A 26,742-nucleotide genomic window follows, 5' to 3' on the forward strand; every position below is an offset into this window, starting at 1 on the left:
ATATTTATATAACTTGTTTTGTCTTTATTTTTCTTCTTATATCAGTTCATCATCATTTCTTAACTGACTTTCTTTTCGTCACAAATCATTGTATAAAAATAATTCACTCTCTCACGAGGAAATTCGTTTACTCAATAAAAACTCCATATGCCATTATGGCAGTAGTTGTGGGCTCTCTCACGAGGACGAATTTTATTAGTCCTATGTACGTGGTATAATAATACTCCTTGTATATAAAAAAAATTGAAAATGGTTATTCATTTAAAAAAAATTTAATTTCCTTTCCATAGTCATTTTTAATTTTTCCTTTTTAGGATTCTTTTCTTGGTATTGTCATATTTATCGTAAGTAAAAATCTTTGCATTTACGTGCATTTCTCAACAAAAATTTTCATTGATTGAGACATTTCCGTCTCCAATATAAGGCCTTTATGCTGAATTTTCCAATTTCTGTCCAACATCTTAAAATACTTTCTTTTGTCTTTCCTTATAAACATAATATATTGTTCGAATACTAATATCTTATATTTTTCAGGCTAATTTTATTTATCATAATAACTTTCTTCGTAAAAATTTGTAGCTTTAGCGAATTCCTATGTAGTTCATTCGTTTCAATTTTCAATGTCAAACACGTCATATCATCATAATATTATACTCGAAGTCCTTAGTTTAAAAATAGTAAATACTGTTATAAACAAAATAACTTCCTTATGCAAAAAGTGCAGAAAAAGCAGAAATACATCAATCAAAATAAACTTATTTACATACTCGTATGGTTAAAAATAATTATATTATTTCTTCGATATAATATATATACGAATTGTTATATTTCTATTAAAATAAAACTATCGATTAAGATTATCTATAATATGATATGTAATTCTAAAAAAAAATCTTCTAAATTAGTGAAATACTTCTAGAACTTAATAATATACGAAAAAATTTTTACCTACTTTAATTATATTTAAGTGAAAATTAATAATTATAGTTCTTCTTAAATGATTATTTTTATATTATATTAATAAAAAAAAATTCATATCTGTGAGACTGTATATGCAATTTAAAAAAAATAGCTAAAAAGTTACTCACGATTAGGTACACATTTGTCCACTAGGTATTGTCCATTTCTTTCCATTTGTCCTCTTGACGTTTGGGCGTGGTCCCATGTCTCCAAACCTTCGTCCATGTCGACGTCTACCATTTGGACTCCCTTGTCGTTGGTCTCTCCAGCTCCATATAGTCCGTCCCATTCCATCTATCGATACCAATTAGTATGAGGATTGGTACTGTACCCCAAATTTTCTTCGCTTCCTCCAGTTTTTGCCATCTTTGTTCCTGTTTTCTACTGTTTCAGAAGTCCTAGTTCGTCTCTCAAAAGGTCGCCATATGGTGGTAGTCGGATATTTACTATACTGGAATGGGGTTTGTTTAACAGGAAGGCACTATGTACTCATAACTCCTTTATTTGGTTAAATTAATACCATATAAATGTATTCAGTTGATAGGATAGAACATTATTCTGCTCTAACGGCAGCAACCTCCCAAACCTAACTAACTAATTCGACTGACCCACTAATCACTCAAATCTGATCGTGTTCCCATATTTATCAAATACTTCGTTTTGTAAATATGTTTGTATATATTCTCGTTAGTGTGTCAAAATGAATAATCACAACCTTGTTGAGTAAGCAAAACGTGGACTTTAACTAAGGTGTTCTACTTTGCAATTATTATAACAAATATGCGTAATGTTTATTGTTTCATAAATAAATATCTGACGAATACTTTAGTTAATTTAAGAATTTCTAAAATATCTAAATAATGAGATAAATCCCATTATAATCTGTCGTTTTGAACCTGAGGGTCTTTGATGATATATTTCAGGTAATTTCTGGTTGGTAAAACCTGATCCTGAATGGCCAGTAATGAACCCTCCGTTTCAGGGAACATCTTTCCTGATGTCAACCAGTAGTTCGACGCTATATTGTCGACATAGTCTTGGCTGACCTCATTGGGATGTCGCCCGTGCAGAGGTTTACCCATCCAGGCGCGCACTTTTTCGTCCTTAGTAAGGTGGTTTATGCGCATTTCTGGTTCCCTCAGTTTGATCGGTGTTGTGTCATCTACTGCGCAGATAGCGCGATGTAGAGTAGATGTCTCAGCCTGCATCTGAAAATAAGTTCTTAAATTAGCAATTTGTTTATCTAATTGCTCACCTATATCCATAAGTCCTCTTCCTCCTAGATTCCGTGGTAATGTTGTTCTTCCTACTGCACTTTTAGGATGGTGTTTTTGTGCCTTTGTGAGGTGTGTTCGCACTTTTCGCTGAAGAGCTTCTATATCTGTTTTCGTCCACTTAACAATACCAAATGACTAACTAAGCGCGGAACATGCGTAGGTGTTTAGTGCCTTAAACAAATTTCTACTGTTAAGGTGTGAGCGAAGCAGCTGTTTTACCCTTCGTATAAACTCAGTAGTTATCTCTGTTTTCATTTGTTTATGGTCAATTTTCCGCGCTTGCTTTACTCCAAGATATTTGTACATATCGTTTTCACCCATGGCCTCGATGTTCTGGCCATTTTGCATATCGAATATTTGAATCTCTTATTAATATTATTCCAGATTTAGCCATACGGCTCACACTCCCTCTGAGGGGAAAATTGACTCATCCCAGATACCTACGGTATCAAAAGGATTGAGCTCTGGTGGGACTCTTTCCGTGTTATCGAGCCCTAGGTGACTTGGAATGCAGGTGTATCTCCCAAAAATTTTCTTACACTTCTGGCCGTCGCAAGTAGTACAGCTTTCTGCATGGTCTTATAAATATGTTCATTGAGACCCAGCTTTTTTATGCTTTCGAGGAGGGTCTTCGGAATGACTCCAGTAGTAGACATAACAATAGGTATCGTCTGGGTACTTTGCATTCTCCATTGTCTCCGTATTTGAATTTCCAGATCTCTATACTTGGCGATCTTTTCAGTAAATTTACTACGTAGATTATTGTTGTTAGGTATCGCCACATCAATTAGTGTTGTTTGTCTTGTTAATTTATTAACTAGTACGAGATCTGGTCTATTATGTGCCACTGTTTGGTCTGTGAGCACACTGCGGTCCCAGTATAGCTTGCAGTTGCCATCCTCAAGCATACTCTCAGGAACGTATTGATAATATGGGAGATAGTCCGTTTGGAGAAGTCCCATCTTGTTAGTTATCTCTTGATGAAGGATTTTTCCCACTGCGTCATGCCGTTCCTTGTATTCAGTTGCAGCAAATACCTGGCAGCCCCCTGTAATATGTTGGATGGTTTCTTGGGCTTGACATCCATATCGGCATCTGTCGTTTTGAACCTGAGGGTCTTTGACGATATATTTCAGGTAATTTCTGGTTGGTATAACCTGATCCAGGATGGCCAGTAATGAACCCTCCGTTTCAGGGAACATCTTTCCTGATGTCAACCAATAGTTCGACGCTGTATTGTCGACATAGTCTTGGCTAACCTCATTGGGATGTCGCCCGTGCAGAGGTTTACCCATCCAGGTGCGCAGTTTTTCGTCCTTAGTAAAGTGGTTTATGCGCATTTCTGGTTCCCTCAGTTTGATCGGTGTTGTGTCATCTACTGCGCAGATTGCGCGGTGTAGAGTAGATGTCTCAGCCTGCATCTGAAAAAAGGTTCTTAAATTAGCAATCTGCTTATCTAATTGCTCACCTATATCCATAAGTCCTCTTCCTCCTAAATACCGGGGTAATGTCGTTCGTTCTACTGCACTTTTAGGGTGGTGTTTTTGTGCCTTTGTGAGGTGTGTTCGTACTTTTCGCTGAAGATTTTCTATATCCGTTTTTCTCCACTTAACAATACCAAATGAATAGCTAAGCGCGGAACAAGCGTAGGTGTTCAGTGCCTTAAACAAATTTTTACTGTTAAGCTGTGAACGAAGCAGTTGTTTTACCCTTCTTATAAACTCAGTTGTTATCTCAGTTTTCATTTGCTTATGGTCAATTTTCCGCGCCTGCTTTACTCCAAGATATTTGTACATATCGTTATCGCCCATGGCCTCGATGTTCTGGCCATTTTTTATATCGAATCCACCGGGCTGTACCTTTCCTCTGACTATATTCAAAACACGGCACTTGTCTAGACCGAACTGCATACTAATATCATTAGAGAATGTTTCTACAGTTTTTAGCATCTCTTCTAGGTGTTCTCGAGTGGAAGCCATTAATTTCAAATCATCCATATACAACAGATGATTGAGCTTCGCTACTACAGTATTATTGCTTTTAATGCTAAAACCTGAGTCAGTGGAGTTTAATAGTTGGGAAAGGGGGTTCAAAGCTAAACAGAACCATAGTGGACTCAACGAGTCTCCTTGAAACAGGCCCCGGTTGATTGCGATATTTTCGGTTTCGATATTGTTTTCACCAGGTATTTGGAGGTGAATTTTAGTCTTCCAATCTCTCATTATATGCCTTAAAAAGGTCACTATGTTATCATCTACTTTGTATATTTTTAATATATCTATTAGCCATTCATGCGGTACTGAATCAAAGGCCTTTTTATAGTCAATAAAAGCAGTAAAAAGGTTCTTTTTTTAGTGAATGCCTGGTTAGAAATGACTGAGTCGATGATAAGCTGTTCTTTGCAACCCATGGAACCCTTAGCGCATCCTTTCTGTTGAGGCTCTATGATATTGTTTAGAGCACAGTGTTGGTAGATACGCCGGGTTACACAGGATGTGACCAATTTATACAAAGTTGGAAGACAAGTAATTGGGCGGTACTTGGATGGATCTTGGGTGTTATTTTGATCCTTGGGTATTAAATAAGTAGTTCCCTGAGTTAGAAATGATGGTAGTTCCTGCGGATTAGAAATAACATGATTAATTAATGTTGATAAGCACTCATGAATACTCCAAAACTTTTTAAGCCAAAAGTTCTGAACTCCGTCTGGTCCAGGAGATTTCCAGTTATGAAGCTCTTTGATGACATTTGAGACTTCTTCAGTCGTGAATGGTTCGTAGTTAGCAGTGACGTATTCGTGACAGTTGTGCGTCGTATCTTCTATCCAGCCAGCATTGTTGTTAAGAGGAGCTGGTGTGGAAAGTTGATTTCCCCAAAACTCATGAATTTCTTCTTGGCTTGAGTAAGACTTGTCGACACTTTCTACGGTGGAGTTGAGTTTTCGGTAAAACGCCTTCTCAGAGTTCTCAAAAAGTGCATTGTCACTTTTTCGATTTTTACTAACTTTATACCTTCTTAATCGTCCTGAATAGACGGAGAGTTTTTGTTTTAATGTATCTAAACACTGTTGAGCTGTGTTATTTTCTGGATCGTATCTCGAGTGTCTTGCAGTGCTCCGCATTATTTCTTCAGCTCTCTTAATGACTTTTCTACTTGTTACACCTCTTATATATTCTGTGACTTGACCAATATCCCTACGCAGTAATTCAATTTTTCCGAGAAGTCTTTTTTCCCAGGGTGCAATTCTGTTACCAGTCCTTCCGTTATTAGTACCCCCGTCGTGTTCTGATCTTAACGCCCACTACATTGGCAATTGCTGTTGCTGCACAGTAGATTAGCATATGCAGATATTCCAATGTGTGGGCTTCTACGACATAATTGGGTAGGACTTCAGTATTCACAATTTGTAACAGCGCACCTAGTTTCTTACAAGAGTTTATTCGTGGTAGCGGTGGTCTGCTAAGTGGATTTGTTCCATTAAACTCTTGTACGGCACGAGCCATTTCGCTTTCTAGACTATCGCGCAACTCGTTGTTTTCCTGCTGTGTATTGTCAGGTTGAGTTTCTGGTATGGGAATCTCAAGAATCTGCTCATCAAAGATTTCATTAGGGACTTGATCTAAAACTAGCTCTTGGTTATTAATCTCCCGTTCGACTTCGCTTTTGATCGTATTGCGTCTAGTCTCTGGGACAAGGTTGTTTCTTATGATTACCCGTTATTGATCTGATACTCTTTGCTCCGATACTTGAATATCTGGGTACTCCCTGCAAAATTCGGCATACAGCTGTTGTCTGTAGCCGATCGTTTCTTGACCGAGGTTGGTCACCTTATAATAGAAGCGCAAAATGCTTTCGTTGATGGACACAGTCCATTTCATGCGCTGCCTCGGTCGTCCCGCTTGAGTGAGCGCCGGCTGATGTTCCAGCGCAGCACCTTCAGCGAGTGGAGCTCTTGCTGTTGTTTGGCTCGCTTGTGGTTGTTGTTCTTGTTGTTGGGCTGTAGCTGTTTGTGTGACAGGGGCCCGCCTCCTCAACACCCTGCCAACGACGTCCCGCATGCTGTCACGTCCAGCGCCGGCTCCAGACGTGCCTGGCGATCCCCAGGCAGCGATCCTAAACATAAACCATAATTCTCCATATCAATGGGTGTGCATTTTATACCCACTGCCAGGTGTCAGTTTTTGTTCCACGGCAAGTATCCCTGCTACTCTCTGGGTACTGGCGCTACGAATACCCAGAATGTATCCCCCATTCGCAGGGGGCCGCGCCTGATAGAAGAACTGACAAAAAACTCCCACAGGTTATTATTATTATTATTATTATTATTATCCAGATTTAGCCATACGGCTCACACTCCCTCTAAGGGGGAAAATTGACTCATCCCAGATACCTACGGTATCAAAAGGATTGAGCTCTGGTGGGACTCTTTCCGTGTTATCGAGCCCTAGGTGGCTTGGTATGCAGGTGTATCTCCCAAAAATTTTCGTACACATCTGGCCGTTGTGAGTAGTACAGCTTTCTGCATGGTCTTGTAAAGATGTTCATTTAGACCCAGCCTTTGTATGCTTTCGAGGAGGTTCTTCAGAATGACTCCAGTAGTAGATATAACAATAGGTATCGTCTGGGTACTTTGCATTCTCCATTGCCTTCGTATTTGAATTTCTAGATCTCTGTACTTGGCGATCTTTTCAGTGAATTTACTACGTAGATTATTGTTGTTAGGTATCGCCACATCAATTAGTGTTGTTTGTCTTGTTAATTTATTAACTAGTACGAGATCTGGTCTATTATGTGCCACTGTTTGGTCTGTGAGCACAGTGCGGTCCCAGTATAGCTTGTAGTTGCCATCCTCAAGCATACTCTCAGGGACGTATTGATAATACGTGAGATGGTCCGTTTGGAGGAGTCCCAGCTTGATAGCTATCTCTTGATGAAGGATTTTTCCCACTGCGTCATGCCGTTCCTTGTATTCAATTGCAGCAAATGCCTGGCAGCCCCCTGTAAGATGTTGGATGGTTTCTTGGGCTTGACATCCATATCGGCATCTGTCGTTTTGAACCTGAGGGTCTTTTATGATATATTTCAGGTAGTTTCTGGTTGGTATAACCTGATCCTGAATGGCCAGTAATGAACCCTCCGTTTCAGGGAACATATTTCCTGATGTCAACCAGTAGTTCGACGCTATATTGTCGACATAATCTTGGCTGACCTCATTGGGATGTCGCCCGTGCAAAGGTTTACCCATCCAGGCGCGCACTTTTTCGTCCTTAGTAAGGTGGTTTATGCGCAGTTCTGCTTCCCTCAGTTTGATCGGTGTTGTGTCATCTACTGCGCAGATAGCGCGATGTAGAGTAGATGTCTCAGCCTGCATCTGAAAATAAGTTCTTAAATTAGCAATTTGTTTATCTAATTGCTCACCTATATCCATAAGTCCTCTTCCTCCTAAATACCGGGGTAATGTCGTTCGTTCTACTGCACTTTTAGGGTGGTGTTTTTGTGCCTTTGTGAGGTGTGTTCGTACTTTTCGCTGAAGATTTTCTATATCCGTTTTTGTCCACTTAACAATACCAAATGAATAGCTAAGCGCGGAACAAGCGTAGGTGTTTAGAGCCTTAAACAAATTTTTACTGTTAAGCTGTGAACGAAGCAGCTGTTTTACCCTTCTTATAAACTCAGTAGTTATCTCAGTTTTCATTTCCTTATGGTCAATTTTCCGCGCCTGCTTTACTCCAAGATATTTGTACATATCGTTGTCGCCCATGGCCTTGATGTTCTGGCCATTTTGCATATCGAATCCACCGGGCTGTACCTTTCCTCTGACTATATTCAAAACACGGCACTTGTCTAGACCGAACTGCATACTAATATCATTAGAAAATGTTTCTACAGTTTTTAGCATCTCTTCTAGGTGTTCTCGAGTGGAAGCCATTAATTTCAAATCATCCATATACAACAGATGATTGAGCTTCGCTACCACAGTATTATTGCTTTTAATGCTAAAACCTGAGTCAGTGGAGTTTAATAGTTAGGAAAGGGGGTTCAAAGCTAAACAGAACCACAATGGACTCAACGAGTCTCCTTGAAATAGGCCCCGGTTGATTGCGATATTTTCGGTTTCGATATTGTTTTCACCAGGTATTTGGAGGTGAATTTTAGTCTTCCAATCTCTCATTATATGCCTTAAAAAGGTCACTATGTTATCATCTACTTTGTATATTTTCAATATATCTATTAGCCATTATTATTATTATCCAGATTTAGCCATACGGCTCACACTCCCGCTGAGGGGAAAATTGACTCATCCCAGATACCTACGGTATCAAAAGGATTGAGCTCTGGTGGGACTCTTTCCGTGTTATCGAGCCCTAGATGACTTGGAATGCAGGTGTATCTCCCAAAAATTTTCTTACACTTCTGGCCGTCGCAAGTAGTACAGCTTTCTGCACGGTCTTATAAATATGTTCATTGAGAGCCAGCTTTTTTATGCTTTCGAGGAGGGTCTTCGGAATGACTCCAGTAGTAGACATAACAATAGGTATCGTCTGGGTACTTTGCGTTCTCCATTGTCTCCGTATTTGAATTTCCAGATCTCTATACTTGGCGATCTTTTCAGTAAATTTACTACGTAGATTATTGTTGTTAGGTATCGCCACATCAATTAGTGTTGTTTGTCTTGTTAATTTATTAACTAGTACGAGATCTGGTCTATTATGTGCCACTGTTTGGTCTGTGAGCACACTGCGGTCCCAGTATAGCTTGTAGTTGCCATCCTCAAGCGTACTCTCAGGAACGTATTGATAATATGGGAGATGGTCCGTTTGGAGAAGTCCCAGCTTGTTAGCTATCTCTTGATGAAGGATTTTTCCCACTGCGTCATGCCGTTCCTCGTATTCAGTTGCAGCAAATGCCTGGCAGCCCCCTGTAATATGTTGGATGGTTTCTTGGGCTTGACATCCATATCGGCATCTGTCGTTTTGAACCTGAGGGTCTTTGACGATATATTTCAGGTAATTTCTGGTTGGTATAACCTGATCCTGAATGGCCAGTAATGAACCCTCCGTTTCAGGGAACATCTTTCCTGATGTCAACCAATAGTTCGACGCTGTATTGTCAACATAGTCTTGGCTGATCTCATTGGGATGTCGCCCGTGCAGAGGTTTACCCATCCAGGTGCGCAGTTTTTCGTCCTTAGTAAGGTGGTTTATGCGCATTTCTGGTTCCCTCAGTTTGATCGGTGTTGTGTCATCTACTGCGCAAATTGCGCGGTGTAGAGTAGATGTTTCAGCCTGCATCTGAAAATAAGTTCTTAAATTAGCAATTTGTTTATCTAATTGCTCACCTATATCCATAAGTCCTCTTCCTCCTAAATACCGGGGTAATGTTGTTCGTTCTACTGCACTTTTAGGGTGGTGTTTTTGTGCCTTTGTGAGGTGTGTTCGTACTTTTCGCTGAAGATTTTCTATATCCGTTTTTGTCCACTTAACAATACCAAATGAATAGCTAAGCGCGGAACAAGCGTAGGTGTTTAGTGCCTTAAACAAATTTTTACTGTTAAGCTGTGAACGAAGCAGCTGTTTTACCCTTCTTATAAACTCAGTAGTTATCTTAGTTTTCATTTGCTTATGGTCAATTTTCCGCGCCTGTTTTACTCCAAGATATTTATACATATCGTTGTCGCCCATGGCCTCGATGTTCTGGCCATTTTGCATATCGAATCCACCGGGCTGTACCTTTCCTCTGACTATATTCAAAACACGGCACTTGTCTAGACCGAACTGCATACTAATATCATTAGAGAATGTTTCTACAGTTTTTAGCATCTCTTCTAGGTGTTCTCGAGTGGAAGCCATTAATTTCAAATCATCCATATATTATTATTATTATATATATTATTATATTATTATTATTATTATTATTATATATTATTATTATAGATTTAGCCATACGGCTCACACTCCCTCTAAGGGGAAAATTGACTCATCCCAGATACCTACGGTATCAAAAGAATTGAGCTCTGGTGGGACTCTTTCCGTGTTATCGAGCCCTGGGTGACTTGGTATGCAGGTGTATCTCCCAAAAATTTTCGTACACATCTGGCCGTTGCGAGTAGTACTGCTTTCTGCATGGTCTTATAAAGATGTTCATTAAGACCCAGCTTTTTTATGCTTTCGAGGAGGGTCTTCGGAATGACTCCAGTAGTAGACATAATAATCGGTATCGTCTGGGTACTTTGCATTCTCCATTGTCTCCGTATTTGAATTTCCAGATCTCTGTACTTGGCGATCTTTTCAGTAAATTTAGTACGTAGATTATTGTTGTTAGGAATCGCCACATCAATGAGGGTTGTTTGTCTCGTTAATTTATTGACCAATACGAGATCTGGTCTATTATGCGCCACTGTTTGGTCTGTGAGAACAGTGCGGTCCCAGTATAGCTTGTAGTTGCCATCCTCAAGCATACTCTCAGGGACGTATTGATAATATGGGAGATGGTCGGTTTGAAGAAGTCCCAGCTTGATAGCTATCTCCTGATGAAGGATTTTTCCCACTGCGTCATGCCGTTCCTTGTACTCAGTTGCAGCAAATGCCTGGCAGCCCCCTGTAAGATGTTGGTTGGTTTCTTGGGCTTGACATCCATATCGGCATCTGTCGTTTTGAACATGAGGGTCTTTGATGATATATTTCAGGTAATTTCTGGTTGGTATAACCTGATCCTGAATGGCCAGTAATGAACCCTCCGTTTCAGGGAACATCTTTCCTGATGTCAACCAATAGTTCGACGCTATATTGTCGACATAATCTTGGCTGACCTCATTGGGATGTCGCCCGTGCAGAGGTTTACCCTTCCAGGCGCGCACTTTTTCGTCCTTAGTAAGGTGGTTTATGCGCAGCTCTGCTTCCCTCAGTTTTATCGGTGTTGTGTCATCTACTGCGCAGATAGCGCGATGTAGAGTAGATGTTTCAGCCTGCATCTGAAAATAAGATCTTAAATTAGCAATTGGTTGGTCTAATTGCTCACCTATATCCATTAGTCCTCTTCCTCCTAAATTCCGCCGTAATGTCGTTCTTTCTACTGCACTTTTTGGATGGTGTTTTTGTGCCTTTGTGAGGTGCGTTCTTACTTTTCGCTGAAGATTTTCTATGTCCGTTTTTGTCCACTTAACAATGCCAAATGAATAGCTAAGCGCGGAACATGCGTAGGTGTTTAGTGCCTTAAACAAATTTCTACTATTAAGGTGTGAGCGAAGCAGCTGTTTTACCCTTCGTATAAACTCAGTAGTTATCTCTGTTTTCATTTGTTTATGGTCAATTCTCCGCGCTTGCTTTACTCCAAGATATTTATACATATCGTTTTCACCCATGGCCTCGATGTTCTGGCCATTTTGCATATCGAATCCTCCGGGCTGTACTTTTCCTTTGACTATATTTAAAATACGGCACTTTTCTAGTCCGAAGTGCATGCTAATATCATTAGAAAAAGTTTCTACAGTTTTTAGCATCTCATCGAGTTGGTTTCGAGTGGAAGCCATTAATTTCAAATCATCCATATACAATAAATGATTAAGCTTCGCCACCACATTGTTGTTATTTTTGATGCTAAAACCTGCGTCTGTGGAGTTCAATAGCTGAGATAGTGGGTTCATAGCTAGACAAAACCACAGTGGACTCAACGAATCTCCTTGAAACAGGCCCCGGCTGATTGCGATATTTTCAGTTTCGATGGTATTTTCACCAGGTATTTGAAGGTGAATTCTAGTCTTCCACTCCGTCATTATATGCTCTAAAAAGGTCACTATATTATCATCGACTTTATATATTCTCAATATATCTATAAGCCATTCATGCGGCACTGAATCAAAGGCCTTCTTGTAATCAATGAAGGCAGTAAAAAGATTCCTCTTTTTGGAATATGCCTGGTTAGAAATCACTGAGTCGATGATGAGTTGTTCTTTGCAACCCATAGAACCCTTAGCGCATCCTTTCTGTTGAGGCTCTATGATATTGTTCAGAGCACAATGTTGGTAGATACGCCGGGCTACACAGGATGTGACCAATTTATACAAAGTTGGAAGACAAGTAATTGGGCGGTATTTGGCTGGATCTTGGGTGTTATTTTGATCCTTCGGAATTAAATAAGTGGTTCCCTGAGTTAGGAATGATGGTATATCCTGCGGATTAGAAATTACATGATTAATTAGTGTTGATAAGCATTCATGAATACTCCAAAACTTCTTGAGCCAAAAGTTTTGAACTCCATCTGGTCCATGAGATTTCCAGTTATGAAGCTCTTTGATGGTATTTGAGACTTCTTCAGTAGTGAAGGGTTCGTAAAGGGTGGTAATGTAGTGTTGGCAGTTCTGTGTCGTATCTTCTATCCATCCAGCATTGCTGTTAAGAGCAGCTGGCGTGGAAAGTTGATTTCCCTAAAACTCATGAATTTCTTCTTGGCTTGGGTAAGTCTTATCGACACGTTCTACAGTGGAATTGAGTTTTCGATAGAACGCCTTTTCAGAACTTTCAAAAAGAACATTGTCGCTTTTGCGGTTGTTACTAACTTTGTACCTCCTTAGTCGTCCTGAATAAACGGAGAGCTTTTGTTTTAATGTATCCAGACACTGATGGGCTGTGTTGTTTTCTGGATCATATCTTGAGTGTCTTGCTGTAGTCAGCATTATTTCTTCAGCTCTTCTGATAACTTTTCTACTTGTTACACCTCGTATGTATTCTGTGACTATACCAATATCCCTACGTAATAATTCGATCTTTCCGAGCAGTCTTTTTTCCCAAGGTGCAATTCTGTTACCAGTTCTTTCGTTATTAGTAACCCGTCGTGTTCTGATCTTAACGCCCATTACATTAGCAATTGCTGTTGCTGCACAGTAGATTAGCATATGCAAATATTCCAACGTGTGAGCTTCTACGACATAGTTGGGTAGGACTTCAGTGTTCACAATTTGTAACTGCGCACCTAGTTTCTTACAAGAGTTTATTCGTGGTAGCGGTGGTCTGCTAAGTGGGTTTGTTCCATTAAACTCTTGTACGACACGAGCCATTTCGTTTGCTAGACTATCGCGCAACTCGTTGTTTTCCTGCTGTGTATTATCAGGTTGAGTTTCTGGCATGGGAATCTCAGGAGTCTGCACATCGAGGATTTCATTAGGGACTTGATCTAAAACTTGTTCTTGGTTATTAATCTCCCGTTCGACTTCGCTTTTGATAGAATTGCGTCTAGTCTCTGAGATAAGGTTGTTCCTTATGATTACCCGGTATTGATCTGATACTCTTTGCTCCGATACTTGAATATCTGGGTACGTCCTGCAAAATTCGGCATACAGCTGTTGTCGGTAGCCGATTGTTTCTTGACCGAGGTTTGTCACCTTGTAATAGAAGCGCAAAATGTTTTCATTAATGGACACAGTCCATTTCATGCGCTGCCTCGGTCGTCCCGCTTGGGTGAGCGCCGGCTGATGATCCAGCGCAGCACCTTCGGCGGGTGGAGCTCTTGTTGTTGTTTGGCTCGCTTGTGGTTGTGGTTGTGGTTGTGGTTGTGGTTGCGGTTATATATTATTATTATCCAGATTTAGCCATACGGCTCACACTCCCTCTGAGGGGAAAATTGACTCATCCCAGATACCTACGGTATCAAAAGGATTGAGCTCTGGTGGGACTCTTTCCGTGTTATCGAGCCCTAGGTGACTTGGAATGCAGGTGTATCTCCCAAAAATTTTCTTACACTTCTGGCCGTCGCAAGTAGTACAGCTTTCTGCATGGTCTTATAAATATGTTCATTGAGACCCAGCTTTTTTATGCTTTCGAGGAGGGTCTTCGGAATGACTCCAGTAGTAGACATAACAATAGGTATCGTCTGGGTACTTTGCATTCTCCATTGTCTCCGTATTTGAATTTCCAGATCTCTATACTTGGCGATCTTTTCAGTAAATTTACTACGTAGATTATTGTTGTTAGGTATCGCCACATCAATTAGTGTTGTTTGTCTTGTTAATTTATTAACTAGTACGAGATCTGGTCTATTATGTGCCACTGTTTGGTCTGTGAGCACACTGCGGTCCCAGTATAGCTTGTAGTTGCCATCCTCAAGCATACTCTCAGGAACGTATTGATAATATGGGAGATAGTCCGTTTGGAGAAGTCCCAGCTTATTAGCTATCTCTTGATGAAGGATTTTTCCCACTGCGTCATGCCGTTCCTTGTATTCAGTTGCAGCAAATGCCTGGCAGCCCCCTGTAATATGTTGGATGGTTTCTTGGGCTTGACATCCATATCGGCATCTGTCGTTTTGAACCTGAGGGTCTTTGACGATATATTTCAGGTAATTTCTGGTTGGTATAACCTGATCCTGGATGGCCAGTAATGAACCCTCCGTTTCAGGGAACATCTTTCCTGATGTCAACCAATAGTTCGACGCTGTATTGTCGACATAGTCTTGGCTAACCTCATTGGGATGTCGCCCGTGCAGAGGTTTACCCATCCAGGTGCGCAGTTTTTCGTCCTTAGTAAGGTGGTTTATGCGCATTTCTGGTTCCCTCAGTTTGATCGGTGTTGTGTCATCTACTGCGCAGATTGCGCGGTGTAGAGTAGATGTCTCAGCCTGCATCTGAAAATAAGTTCTTAAATTAGCAATCTGTTTATCTAATTGCTCACCTATATCCATAAGTCCTCTTCCTCCTAAATACCGGGGTAATGTCGTTCGTTCTACTGCACTTTTAGGGTGGTGTTTTTGTGCCTTTGTGAGGTGTGTTCGTACTTTTCGCTGAAGATTTTCTATATCCGTTTTTGTCCACTTAACAATACCAAATGAATAGCTAAGCGCGGAACAAGCGTAGGTGTTCAGTGCCTTAAACAAATTTTTACTGTTAAGCTGTGAACGAAGCAGTTGTTTTACCCTTCTTATAAACTCAGTTGTTATCTCAGTTTTCATTTGCTTATGGTCAATTTTCCGCGCCTGCTTTACTCCAAGATATTTGTACATATCGTTATCGCCCATGGCCTCGATGTTCTGGCCATTTTGCATATCGAATCCACCGGGCTGTACCTTTCCTCTGACTATATTCAAAACACGGCACTTGTCTAGACCGAACTGCATACTAATATCATTAGAGAATGTTTCTACAGTTTTTAGCATCTCTTCTAGATGTTCTCGAGTGGAAGCCATTAATTTCAAATCATCCATATACAACAGATGATTGAGCTTCGCTACTACAGTATTATTGTTTTTAATGCTAAAACCTGAGTCAGTGGAGTTTAATAGTTGGGAAAGGGGGTTCAAAGCTAAACAGAACCACAGTGGACTCAACGAGTCTCCTTGAAACAGACCCCGGTTGATTGCGATATTTTCGGTTTCGATATTGTTTTCACCAGGTATTTGGAGGTGAATTTTAGTCTTCCAATCTCTCATTATATGCCTTAAAAAGGTCACTATGTTATCATCGACTTTGTATATTTTCAATATATCTATTAGCCATTCATGCGGTACTGAATCAAAGGCCTTTTTATAGTCAATAAAAGCAGTAAAAAGGTTCCTTTTTTTAGTGAATGCCTGGTTAGAAATGACTGAGTCGATGATAAGCTGTTCTTTGCAACCCATGGAACCCTTAGCGCATCCTTTCTGTTGAGGCTCTATGATATTGTTTAGAGCACAGTGTTGGTAGATACGCCGGGTTACACAGGATGTGACCAATTTATACAAAGTTGGAAGACAAGTAATTGGACGGTACTTGGATGGATCTTGGGTGTTATTTTGATCCTTGGGTATTAAATAAGTAGTTCCCTGAGTTAGAAATGATGGTAATTCCTGCGGATTAGAAATAACATGATTAATTAATGTTGATAAGCACTCATGAATACTCCAAAACTTTTTAAGCCAAAAGTTCTGAACTCTGTCTGGTCCAGGAGATTTCCAGTTATGAAGCTCTTTGATGACATTTGAGACTTCTTCAGTCGTGAATGGTTCGTAGTTAGCAGTGACGTAGTGGTGACAGTTGTGCGTCGTATCTTCTATCCAGCCAGCATTGCTGTTAAGAGCAGCTGGCGTGGAAAGTTGATTTCCCCAAAACTCATGAATTTCTTCTTGGCTTGGGTAAGACTTGTCGACACTTTCTACGGTTGAATTGAGTTTTCGGTAAAACGCCTTCTCAGAGTTCTCAAAAAGTGCATTGTCACATTTTCGGTTGTTACTAACTTTATACCTTCTTAATCGTCCTGAATAGACGGAGAGTTTTTGTTTTAATGTATCCAAACACTGTTGAGCTGTGTTATTTTCTGGATCGTATCTCGAGTGTCTTGCAGTGCTCCGCATTATTTCTTCAGCTCTCTTAATGACTTTTCTACTTGTTACACCTCTTATATATTCTGTGACTTGACCAATATCCCTACGCAGTAATTCAATTTTTCCGAGAAGTCTTTTTTCCCAGGGTGCAATTCTGTTACCAGTCCTTCCGTTATTAGTACCCCGACGTGTTCTGATCTTAACGCCCATTACATTGGCAATTGCTGTTGCTGCACAGTAGATTAGCATATGCAGATACTCCAATGTGTGGGCTTCTACGACATAATTGGGTAGGACTTCAGTATTCACAATTTGTAACAGCGCACCTAGTTTCTTACAAGAGTTTATTCGTGGTAGCGGTGGTCTGCTAAGTGGATTTGTTCCATTAAACTCTTGTACGGCACGAGCCATTTCGCTTTCTAGACTATCGCGCAACTCGTTGTTTTCCTGCTGTGTATTGTCAGGTTGAGTTTCTGGTATGGGAATCTCAGGAATCTGCTCATCAAGGATTTCATTAGGGACTTGATCTAAAACTAGCTCTTGGTTATTAACCTCCCGTTCGACTTCGCTTTTGATCGTATTGCGTCTAGTCTCTGGGATAAGGTTGTTTCTTATGATTACCCGGTATTGATCTGATACTCTTTGCTCCGATACTTGAATATCTGGGTACTCCCTGCAAAATTCGGCATACAGCTGTTGTCTGTAGCCGATCGTTTCTTGACCGAGGTTGGTCACCTTATAATAGAAGCGCAAAATGCTTTCGTTGATGGACACAGTCCATTTCATGCGCTGCCTCGGTCGTCCCGCTTGAGTGAGCGCCGGCTGATGTTCCAGCGCAGCACCTTCAGCGAGTGGAGCTCTTGCTGTTGTTTGGCTCGCTTGTGGTTGTTGTTCTTGTTGTTGGGCTGTAGCTGTTTGTGTGACAGGGGCCCGCCTCCTCAACACCCTGCCACCGACGTCCCGCATGCTGTCACGTCCAGCGCCGGCTCCAGACGTGCCCTGGCGATCCCCAGGCAGCGATCCTAAACATAAACCATAATTCTCCATATCAATGGGTGTGCATTTTATACCTACTGCCAGGTGTCAGTTTTTGTTCCACGGCAAGTATCCCTGCTACTCTCTGGGTACTGGCGCTACGAATACCCAGAAAGTATCCCCCATTCGCAGGGGGCCGCGCCTGATAGAAGAACTGACAAAAAACTCCCACAGGTTATTATTATTATTATTATTATTATTATATAGCTATCCTAAACAAAAATACCGTATGTTATTAAGTTTTATAACTTGCGGTGTTCAGGCCTAATATTTTGGAACTTTTTTTTTCTATTGATGCTATACAATGTGCAACTTCTCTCACTACTTACATACATTCAAAACGAACAATTTCTCAGGGTGTGAGAAAAGTCGGCCATTGCAGTGAGAAATATTTTTTCTCACGGGTTCCATACGTAGAATCGCGGTTTCCATGGTAATATGCACAATACAAACACAAATATTTTTGTCAAATAAAATGTGTCAAATCAAAACTTACGAGGAATTACCTTTCAAAACTGTTCAAATATAACTGGTAACTATAATTTTAAATAAATAAAAGTATATAAATATTAAGAATAATATATATATATATATATATATATATATATATATATATATATATATATATATATATATATATATATAAATATATAATATATATATATATATATATATATATATATATATATATATATATATAACAGGTATATAATATTTGCTGAACAGTTAGGAAACAAGGTTGAAATATTGGGGTAGCAGCAATCTCAAAGAAAACTCTTTATAATAGTTCCAAGCTTTCGAAAATGTTTATTTTCATCATCAGGGAAACTACAATCATAAATAGACAGTATTTAACAAATAGGCTAACTGAAATCAATAATAATTGCTATCTTTGTGTTACTAAAAATCCAGAACACCATAGTTTCCTCTCACTAAACCAGGTGTCGAGGATCCCCAAAAACACAAAAACAACAAAAAATTGTTCTGAGAAATGCAGAGTCAATACTTTCACTAAAAACACTGCACATCACAAAACAATCTTACCAAAGAGTTACTTATATGTTTGTACTTACATTATTTGAGGATGTTGAGCCTAGTTGTTAAACACTGACATATAAAACGAAATTTTGTCCTGGTACAAATCGTAAATAAAAATTAAAATTAAAAACTATATATAAAAAATTGTTCTAAAAATCGAGTATAAATTGAAAAATGGTAAAATATTTTAAAAAATGATGTATGTCAATTGGCATTTTTGAAAATGTCTAACAAATGTTATATCGATTTTTATTAAATTTTGTTTGAATTCATACGGAAACGTCACCACCACTGAACCAATTATAATTATTTAATAAATGTTTTATAAATTTTGAAATAGGAAAATTCCGAAATGAGAATAAAACAGTTTTAATCAATGCAAAGTTTTTTTAATAGTAGATGTCTTTTTTATTATGTGATTTATATTGAAAAAATCTATAAATTGTATACTAAATGAAAGAAGAATTTGAATTATTAAATTTAAATTGGTTATTTTTATCTAAAGTGAGTAAATAAGAATAAATTTCACTGAGATGTCTTACATCTGATTTTTTGTTTATTGAATTTTCTTCTTGAAAGATAAAAGCCATTTCCAAAAAGAGTCTTTTGTTATATGAGTTCTCAGAAGCTAGTACTTTAGTATATTGATAATCCATTGTATGACCCTCTTTGGAAACGTGTTCTGCTAAAGCACAACGTTCAGGATGTAGTCTAGAATCACTTTTATGTGATATTATTCGAGATGATAAAGTTCTCGAGGTATATATAGGTATCACCTCTAGAACTTTATCATCTCGAATAATATCACATAAAAGTGATTCTAGACTACATCCTGAACGTTGTGCTTTAGCAGAACACGTTTCCAAAGAGGGTCATACAATGGATTATCAATATACTAAAGTACTAGCTTCTGAGAACTCATATAACAAAAGGCTCTTTTTGGAAATGGCTTTTATCTTTCAAGAAGAAAATTCAATAAACAAAAAATCAGATGTAAGACATCTCAGTGAAATTTATTCTTATTTACTCACTTTAGATAAAAAATACCAATTTAAATTTAATAATTCAAATTCTTCTTTCATTTAGTATACAATTTATAGATTTTTTCAATATAAATCACATAATAAAAAAGACATCTACTATTAAAAAAAACTTTGCATTGATTAAAACTGTTTTATTCTCATTTCGGAATTTTCCTATTTCAAAATTTATAAAACATTTATTAAATAATTATAATTGGTTCAGTGGTGGTGACGTTTCCGTATGAATTCAAACAAAATTTAATAAAAATCGATATAACATTTGTTAGACATTTTCAAAAATGCCAATTGACATACATCATTTTTTTAAAATATTTTACCATTTTTCAATTTATACTCGATTTTTAGAACAATTTTTTATATATAGTTTTTAATTTTAATTTTTTATTTACGATTTGTACCAGGACAAAATTTCGTTTTATATGTCAGTGTTTAACAACTAGGCTCAACATCCTCAATAATGTAAGTACAAACATATAAGTAACTCTTTGGTAAGATTGTTTTGTGATGTGCAGTGTTTTTAGTGAAAGTATTGACTCTGCATTTCTCAGAACAATTTTTTGTTGTTTTTGTGTTTTTTGGGGATCCTCGACACCTGGTTTAGTGAGAGGAAACTATGGTGTTCTGGATTTTTAGTAACACAAAGATAGCAATTATTATTGATTTCAGTTAGCCTATTTGTTAAATACTGTCTATTTATGATTGTAGTTTCCCTGATGATGAAAATAAACATTTTCGAAAGCTTGGAACTATTATAAAGAGTTTTCTTTGAGATTGCTGCTACCCCAATATTTCAACCTTGTTTGTTATATATATATATATATATATATATATATATATATATATATATATATATATATATATCTATATATATATATATAAACAAATGAAATAGAGAATGTGGAAAAATCCCCTTACGAATAACTCACACATCCGCTATTTCTGGCTGGGAAAAATTTTTCGAATAGAATCAAAGATCCAAACACCAGTTCTTAGAAATGTGTTTCGCCCTCTTCAACCTCCGTGGGCTCGTCGGTAAAGATGAGAGGTTGAATATCTTTAGACACATTCCATCAAAAAACAACATCCGAGACATAGACATAACAGGAGCGTAAATCTACGCCCAACCTGAAAATGACAGTCTCAAGTTTTAATTCCCTAATTACTTTAGAGTAAGTAAGATAATGTTTATGAAAAAACAAAAGATGTAGATCTTTGAAACACACTCAGTGATCAAAAGATCCACAGGTACTGGTTTAACGACCAATCGTACGAAATCAAACAAATGAAATAGAGAATGTGGAAAAATCCCCTTACGAATAACTCACACATCCGCTATTTCTGGCTGGGAAAAATTTTTCGAATAGAATCAAAGATCCAAACACCAGTTCTTAGAAATGTGTTTCGCCCTATATATATATATATATATATATATATATATATATATATATATATATATATATATATATATATATATATATATATAGTATATATATATAGTATTTTTTTTATATCTTATCGACCGTTTAGTTAGTAAAAAAGGTGTTTTATATCAGGTTTTGCGGTCAAAATTAAAAACGATTCTATTTTCTCGAAAACTCTATATATCGCCAATGGTTATTGGCTTCTTCAGGAGTACACTAAAATTTTAATTAGAAACAATTAATAATTAAAAAATACTTACAAAAAAAAATCAAAACTTACAGAGCGGAATTGTTAAACTACATGCCAACACATTATGTGATTAATTTGGGAAACTATTAACTATTTTTCTGGATGTTATTGATTAAATTTATTAGAGGTATTTTTTGACGTTATTTTGAAAATTATTTTTGATGTTACTTTGAAGTTTTTAGAATATTGCAATATATGTTACTAAGGTTACTCGTGTCAGTTTTATAGTTAATAGAATTTTGACTTAGATTAATATGACACATCTCGAGAAACAGCCTATCTTTGTAATTTGTTAATGATTCTAATATTTTTACGTTTTCATAATCAAACTGGTGGCCTGTTTGTATAAAATGTTCGACAACAGCGCATGTGTTATTTCTTCTTTTGCAGTCGCTTTTATGTTGACTGATACGCTGTTTTAACCACTGACTTGTTTGCCCAATATAACATCCTTGGCAACCTAAACATTGTAATTGATATATAACATTGCTATTATACATGGCTGGTGTTCGGTCTTTAATTTTAGAAAATATGCTTTTTGATTTAAGGTTGCTGTATTTGCTAATTTTTATATTTGTGTAGTTTTTAAATAGGGAAGTTAGTTGATTAGTTAAATTTGGAATATATGGAAGTTTCTTATATTTAATATCTTGTGGAGGATGATCTAATGGTCCATCATAAAATCGTGTGTTGAAGATTAGCTGTTTTAAAATAGCTTTAGGATAACCGTTATTTAGAAACAATTGGAATAATTTGTTTTTATTCTGCTGTAAAAATTGTTCATCGCTGATTTGTTCTATTCTATTTTTCATGGCAATAACGGTATTAAAATTTTGACTTTTAGGATGATTAGATGCAAAGTTAAGAAACCTTCCTGATGTTGTAGGCTTTTGATACCAGTCTAGAATAATATGATTATTTGCTTTGCGGATGACTTTGCTGTCTAGAAACGGTACACTATTGTCTTTTTCTATTTCAACAGTAAACTGAATATTTTGGTTAAATGAATTAAAAACTTGTAATGTTGTTTGTATATGATTTTTTGGGACAGCGCAAATTATATCATCAACATATTTATATAGGAAAGGTAGCTTGAAGGGCAAATTAGTGAAAACTTCTGCTATTAAATGATCTTAAACAATCTGAGCCAAAATCGGACTGATCGGACTACCCATTGGTGTTCCAAAAATTTGACGGTAAAAAATATTATTAAAAGAAAAGTATGTATTTTGGAAAATAAATTTAATTAAATTTAAGAAATTTTCTTTGGATATCCTTGTCTGATCTTCAATCAATTCCCACTTTGACTCTATTATCGAATATACCAAATTTTCTGGAATATTAGTAAACAGTGAAACTACATCTAGAGAAATCAGTACAAAGTTATCAGGCAAGACTAAACCTTTCACATTATTTACGAATGAGAAAGTGTCTTTAATATTAAAATCTGTTCTATCATCAAATGCATTTTGTAGTATAGACCAGTGCGCATTGCGCATCTGTAAAAATATTAGTACATTTGGACGTTGAGAGGTGACTCAAATTTTTTTGCAGAAATTGCTTGAAAATAAATCAAATAATAATATTTGAGTTATCCTCCCTCTCAAAAAGGTCCGGAACATTGTTTAAATAATCAAAATGTCAAAAAATTAAGGAAAAATTCGATTTTTTTCTTGGTTTTTTGATTATAACTTTAAAAGTTTTCATTTCCGAGAAAAGTTGTACTGAGATAAAAGTTGCGTAATTAAATTTCCTACAATATAGAATTGGTTAAAAATTTAAGAAATAGTCACCCTTGTTGGAAAATAGCAAAAATTGTGAAAAAAACATACAAAAACAAGTATTCGCATTTTACGTTTTTCAACCATTTATCCTACACTTAGGACCTTCATATTTCACCCTGAAAAATTCTATGATACAGTAAAATAATATTGTAAATTTCATTAAGATCGGTTCGATAGATTTTGCAAAATTAATTTTGCAATCCAGCTTTCGTTAAAAAAATTCATTTTTTCAAAATGTTACAGGACTGAAAATAAAGCAGATAGCAAGTTGAAAATTTTTTTGCGTATAGAAGTGTACTGTACCTGTCATTTGCAATTTCGCAAAATTAAAATCGCTTAACACCACGGCGTCAGGAATTTTTTTAAATAAACATTAATTATTGGTGCTACGCGCAGGACAGCGGATAGGTTGCTCTGATTGGGCATTCCAATGACCTTTGATAATATTTGATAAATTTTAATTTTTATGACATTTCGATATAAATAAATAAATTTGTTTATTGCAAAATAAAAACACATACTCTATCCTTTGAAATAACACTTTTATTAGCAAAAACTTTCTTTGTTCATATATTTTAATTTAAATAATAAAAGTTTATTATTTTTAAACATATGCAATTGTTTAAACAATATTTCACAAACAATAATAAAATTAGTTTGATTTTTGTGGAATTAAAAATTAAAATACAACAAAATATAGAGTAAGAAAATAATATATTAGATAAAGATTGGAAGAAATTTTGGTGGAAATCAACCTGTGTGAATCGAACACCGCTGTCCTGCGCGTAGCACCAAAAATTATTGTTTATTTCAAAAATTTTCTGACGCCGTGGTAATTAATCTATTTTAATTTTGATAATTGCAAATGAAAGGTACAGTATACTTCTATAAGCAAAAAAAAATTCAACTTGCTATCTGTTTTATTTTCAGTCCTGTAACATTTTGAATAAATGAATTTTTTTTGCGAAAGCTGTATTGCAAAATTTATTTTGCAAAATCTATTAAATTCATCTTAATGAAATTTACAGTATTATTTTACTGTATCATATAGTTTTTCTGGGTGAAATACGAAGGTCCTAAGTGTAGCATAAATGGTTGAAAAACGTAAAATGCGAATACTTGTTTTTGTATGTTTTTTTCGCAATTATTGCTATTTTGCAACTAGGGTGACTATTTTTTAAATTTTTAACGAATTTTATATTGTACTAAATTGAATTACGCAACTTTTATGTCAGTACAACTTTTCTCGGAAATGAATACTGTTAAAGTTATAATCAAAAACGAAGAAAAAAATCGAATTTTTCCTTCTATTCTTGACATTTTGATTATTTAAACAATGTTCCGGACCTTTTTGAGAGGGAGGATAACTCAAATATTATTATTTGATTTATTTTCAAGCAATTTCTGCGAAAAAATTTGAGTCACCTCTCAACGTCCATCTCAAAACAGATCCGCCCTGGACTAGTATAGTAGATAAAAATTTTGATATATTGTAGGTGACAGAATTGATTGAACTTGTTATAGGACGAAGAGGGTTATTTATTTTATGGATCTTTGGTAAGCAATATAACTTTGGAAAAGATGCGTTATAGATAACTAATGATTGTACCTCTTCTGTCGTTAGTTGATTTTCGTTTTCTAGCTTTCTTACTAAGTTATTAACCGATGTTTGTATTGATGAAGTTGGGTCTCTAGATAAGTGTGTATATGTTTTTGTGTCATTAAGCAGTAGTTCAGTTTTTTTTATGTAATCACCCTTGTTTATAGCGACTGTGCAACCGCCTTTATCTGATTCTAAAATAAGTAATTCAGGATGTAACTGAAGAAAATTTTTTGTTTTTTTATATGTTATATTTAAGTAGGATGGTTTTTAATCTTGACAATGATGTATAAAATTTGTTACCACATTAGCAGCTCTTGCTCTTACAAGGTCTCTTGAATTGCTTGGAATATCAGAAATGATATTTTCTACATCAGAAAGAACATTTTGTAGCTTTAAGTCATTATATAGACAGGGTAATGCAAATTTAGGACCAAGAGAGAGAAAGTCTGAAATTTCTTGTGGTATTATTACATCAGATATATTTTTAAACCAGGCACTGTTGTCTTTGAATAACAAATTTTCAGGTGTTTTATTGTAATAGAGGTTGTTAAATTTTATATTTCTTTGTTTGATTTTTTTAAAATTAGTGTTAAAGTTACGTTTTAAAGTATTTTCGAAATCAGTAAAAATATTATTGGGAATTTTAGTTCTTAAAGTTTCTTTTATATTGGAAATAGCTGTTTGGTTTCTCGAAATGTTCTTACAAGTAATTTTTATTTCAAATGATAAAGTTTTTTTTGAAGAATTTAAAATTAAATTGTCTCCTTGGTTTGCTAATGTGTTGTTTTATAATTATTATAAAAATATTATTTATTTTTATATTATTATATTATTAATAATCATATTATTTTAGACTGGTATCAAAAGCCTACAACATCAGGAAGGTTTCTTAACTTTGCATCTAATCATCCTAAAAGTCAAAATTTTAATACCGTTATTGCCATAAAAAATAGAATAGAACAAATCAGCGATGAACAATTTTTACAGCAGAATAAAAACAAATTATTCCAATTGTTTCTAAATAACGGTTATCCTAAAGCTATTTTAAAACAGCTAATCTTCAACACACGATTTTATGATGGACCATTAGATCATCCTCCACAAGATATTAAATATAAGAAACTTCCATATATTCCAAATTTAACTAATCAACTAACTTCCCTATTTAAAAACTACACAAATATAAAAATTAGCAAATACAGCAACCTTAAATCAAAAAGCATATTTTCTAAAATTAAAGACCGAACACCAGCCATGTATAATAGCAATGTTATATATCAATTACAATGTTTAGGTTGCCAAGGATGTTATATTGGGCAAACAAGTCAGTGGTTAAAACAGCGTATCAGTCAACATAAAAGCGACTGCAAAAGAAGAAATAACACATGCGCTGTTGTCGAACATTTTATACAAACAGGCCACCAGTTTGATTATGAAAACGTAAAAATATTAGAATCATTAACAAATTACAAAGATAGGCTGTTTCTCGAGATGTGTCATATTAATCTAAGTCAAAATTCTATTAACTATAAAACTGACACGAGTAACCTTAGTAACATATATTGCAATATTCTAAAAACTTCAAAGTAACATCAAAAATAATTTTCAAAATAACGTCAAAAAATACCTCTAATAAATTTAATCAATAACATCCAGAAAAATAATTAATAGTTTCCCAAATTAATCATATAATGTGTTGGCATGTAGTTTCACGATTCCGCTCTGTAAGTTTTGATTTTTTTTGTAAGTATTTTTTAATTATTAATTGTTTCTAATTAAAATTTTAGTGTACTCCTGAAGAAGCCAATAACCATTGGCGATATATAGAGTTTTCGAGAAAATAGAATCGTTTTTAATTTTGACCGCAAAACCTGATATAAAACACCTTTATATATATATATATATATATATATATATATATATATATATATATATATATATATATATATATATATGTGTATAATATGTATTTTATTTCAATTTTGGCATATATTCTACATAATAGCACCTAAATTATTTAATTTTGAAGATTGAACTCTTGACAA

The 26,742-nt window shown here is 36.0% G+C and overlaps 2 protein-coding genes across 2 annotated transcripts in view; both read right to left on the minus strand.

Moving 5' to 3' along the window:
- Positions 1-26,742, minus strand: part of LOC126882125 (uncharacterized) — a 994,490-nt gene that overhangs the window by 604,009 nt on the left and 363,739 nt on the right. The gene's annotated exons all lie outside the window — the stretch shown is intronic.
- Positions 6,596-9,556, minus strand: LOC126882127 (uncharacterized). The gene is made up of 2 exons (XM_050646972.1): positions 9,218-9,556; positions 6,596-7,296 (listed from the first exon to the last, which is right to left on the minus strand). The coding sequence occupies exons 1-2, from the start codon at positions 9,527-9,529 to the stop codon at positions 6,682-6,684; spliced, it is 927 nt and encodes a 308-aa protein (XP_050502929.1). The 5' UTR covers positions 9,530-9,556; the 3' UTR covers positions 6,596-6,681.

This window comes from Diabrotica virgifera, chromosome 3, assembly GCF_917563875.1.
Source record: "Diabrotica virgifera virgifera chromosome 3, PGI_DIABVI_V3a".
Classification (NCBI taxonomy): domain Eukaryota; kingdom Metazoa; phylum Arthropoda; class Insecta; order Coleoptera; family Chrysomelidae; genus Diabrotica; species Diabrotica virgifera.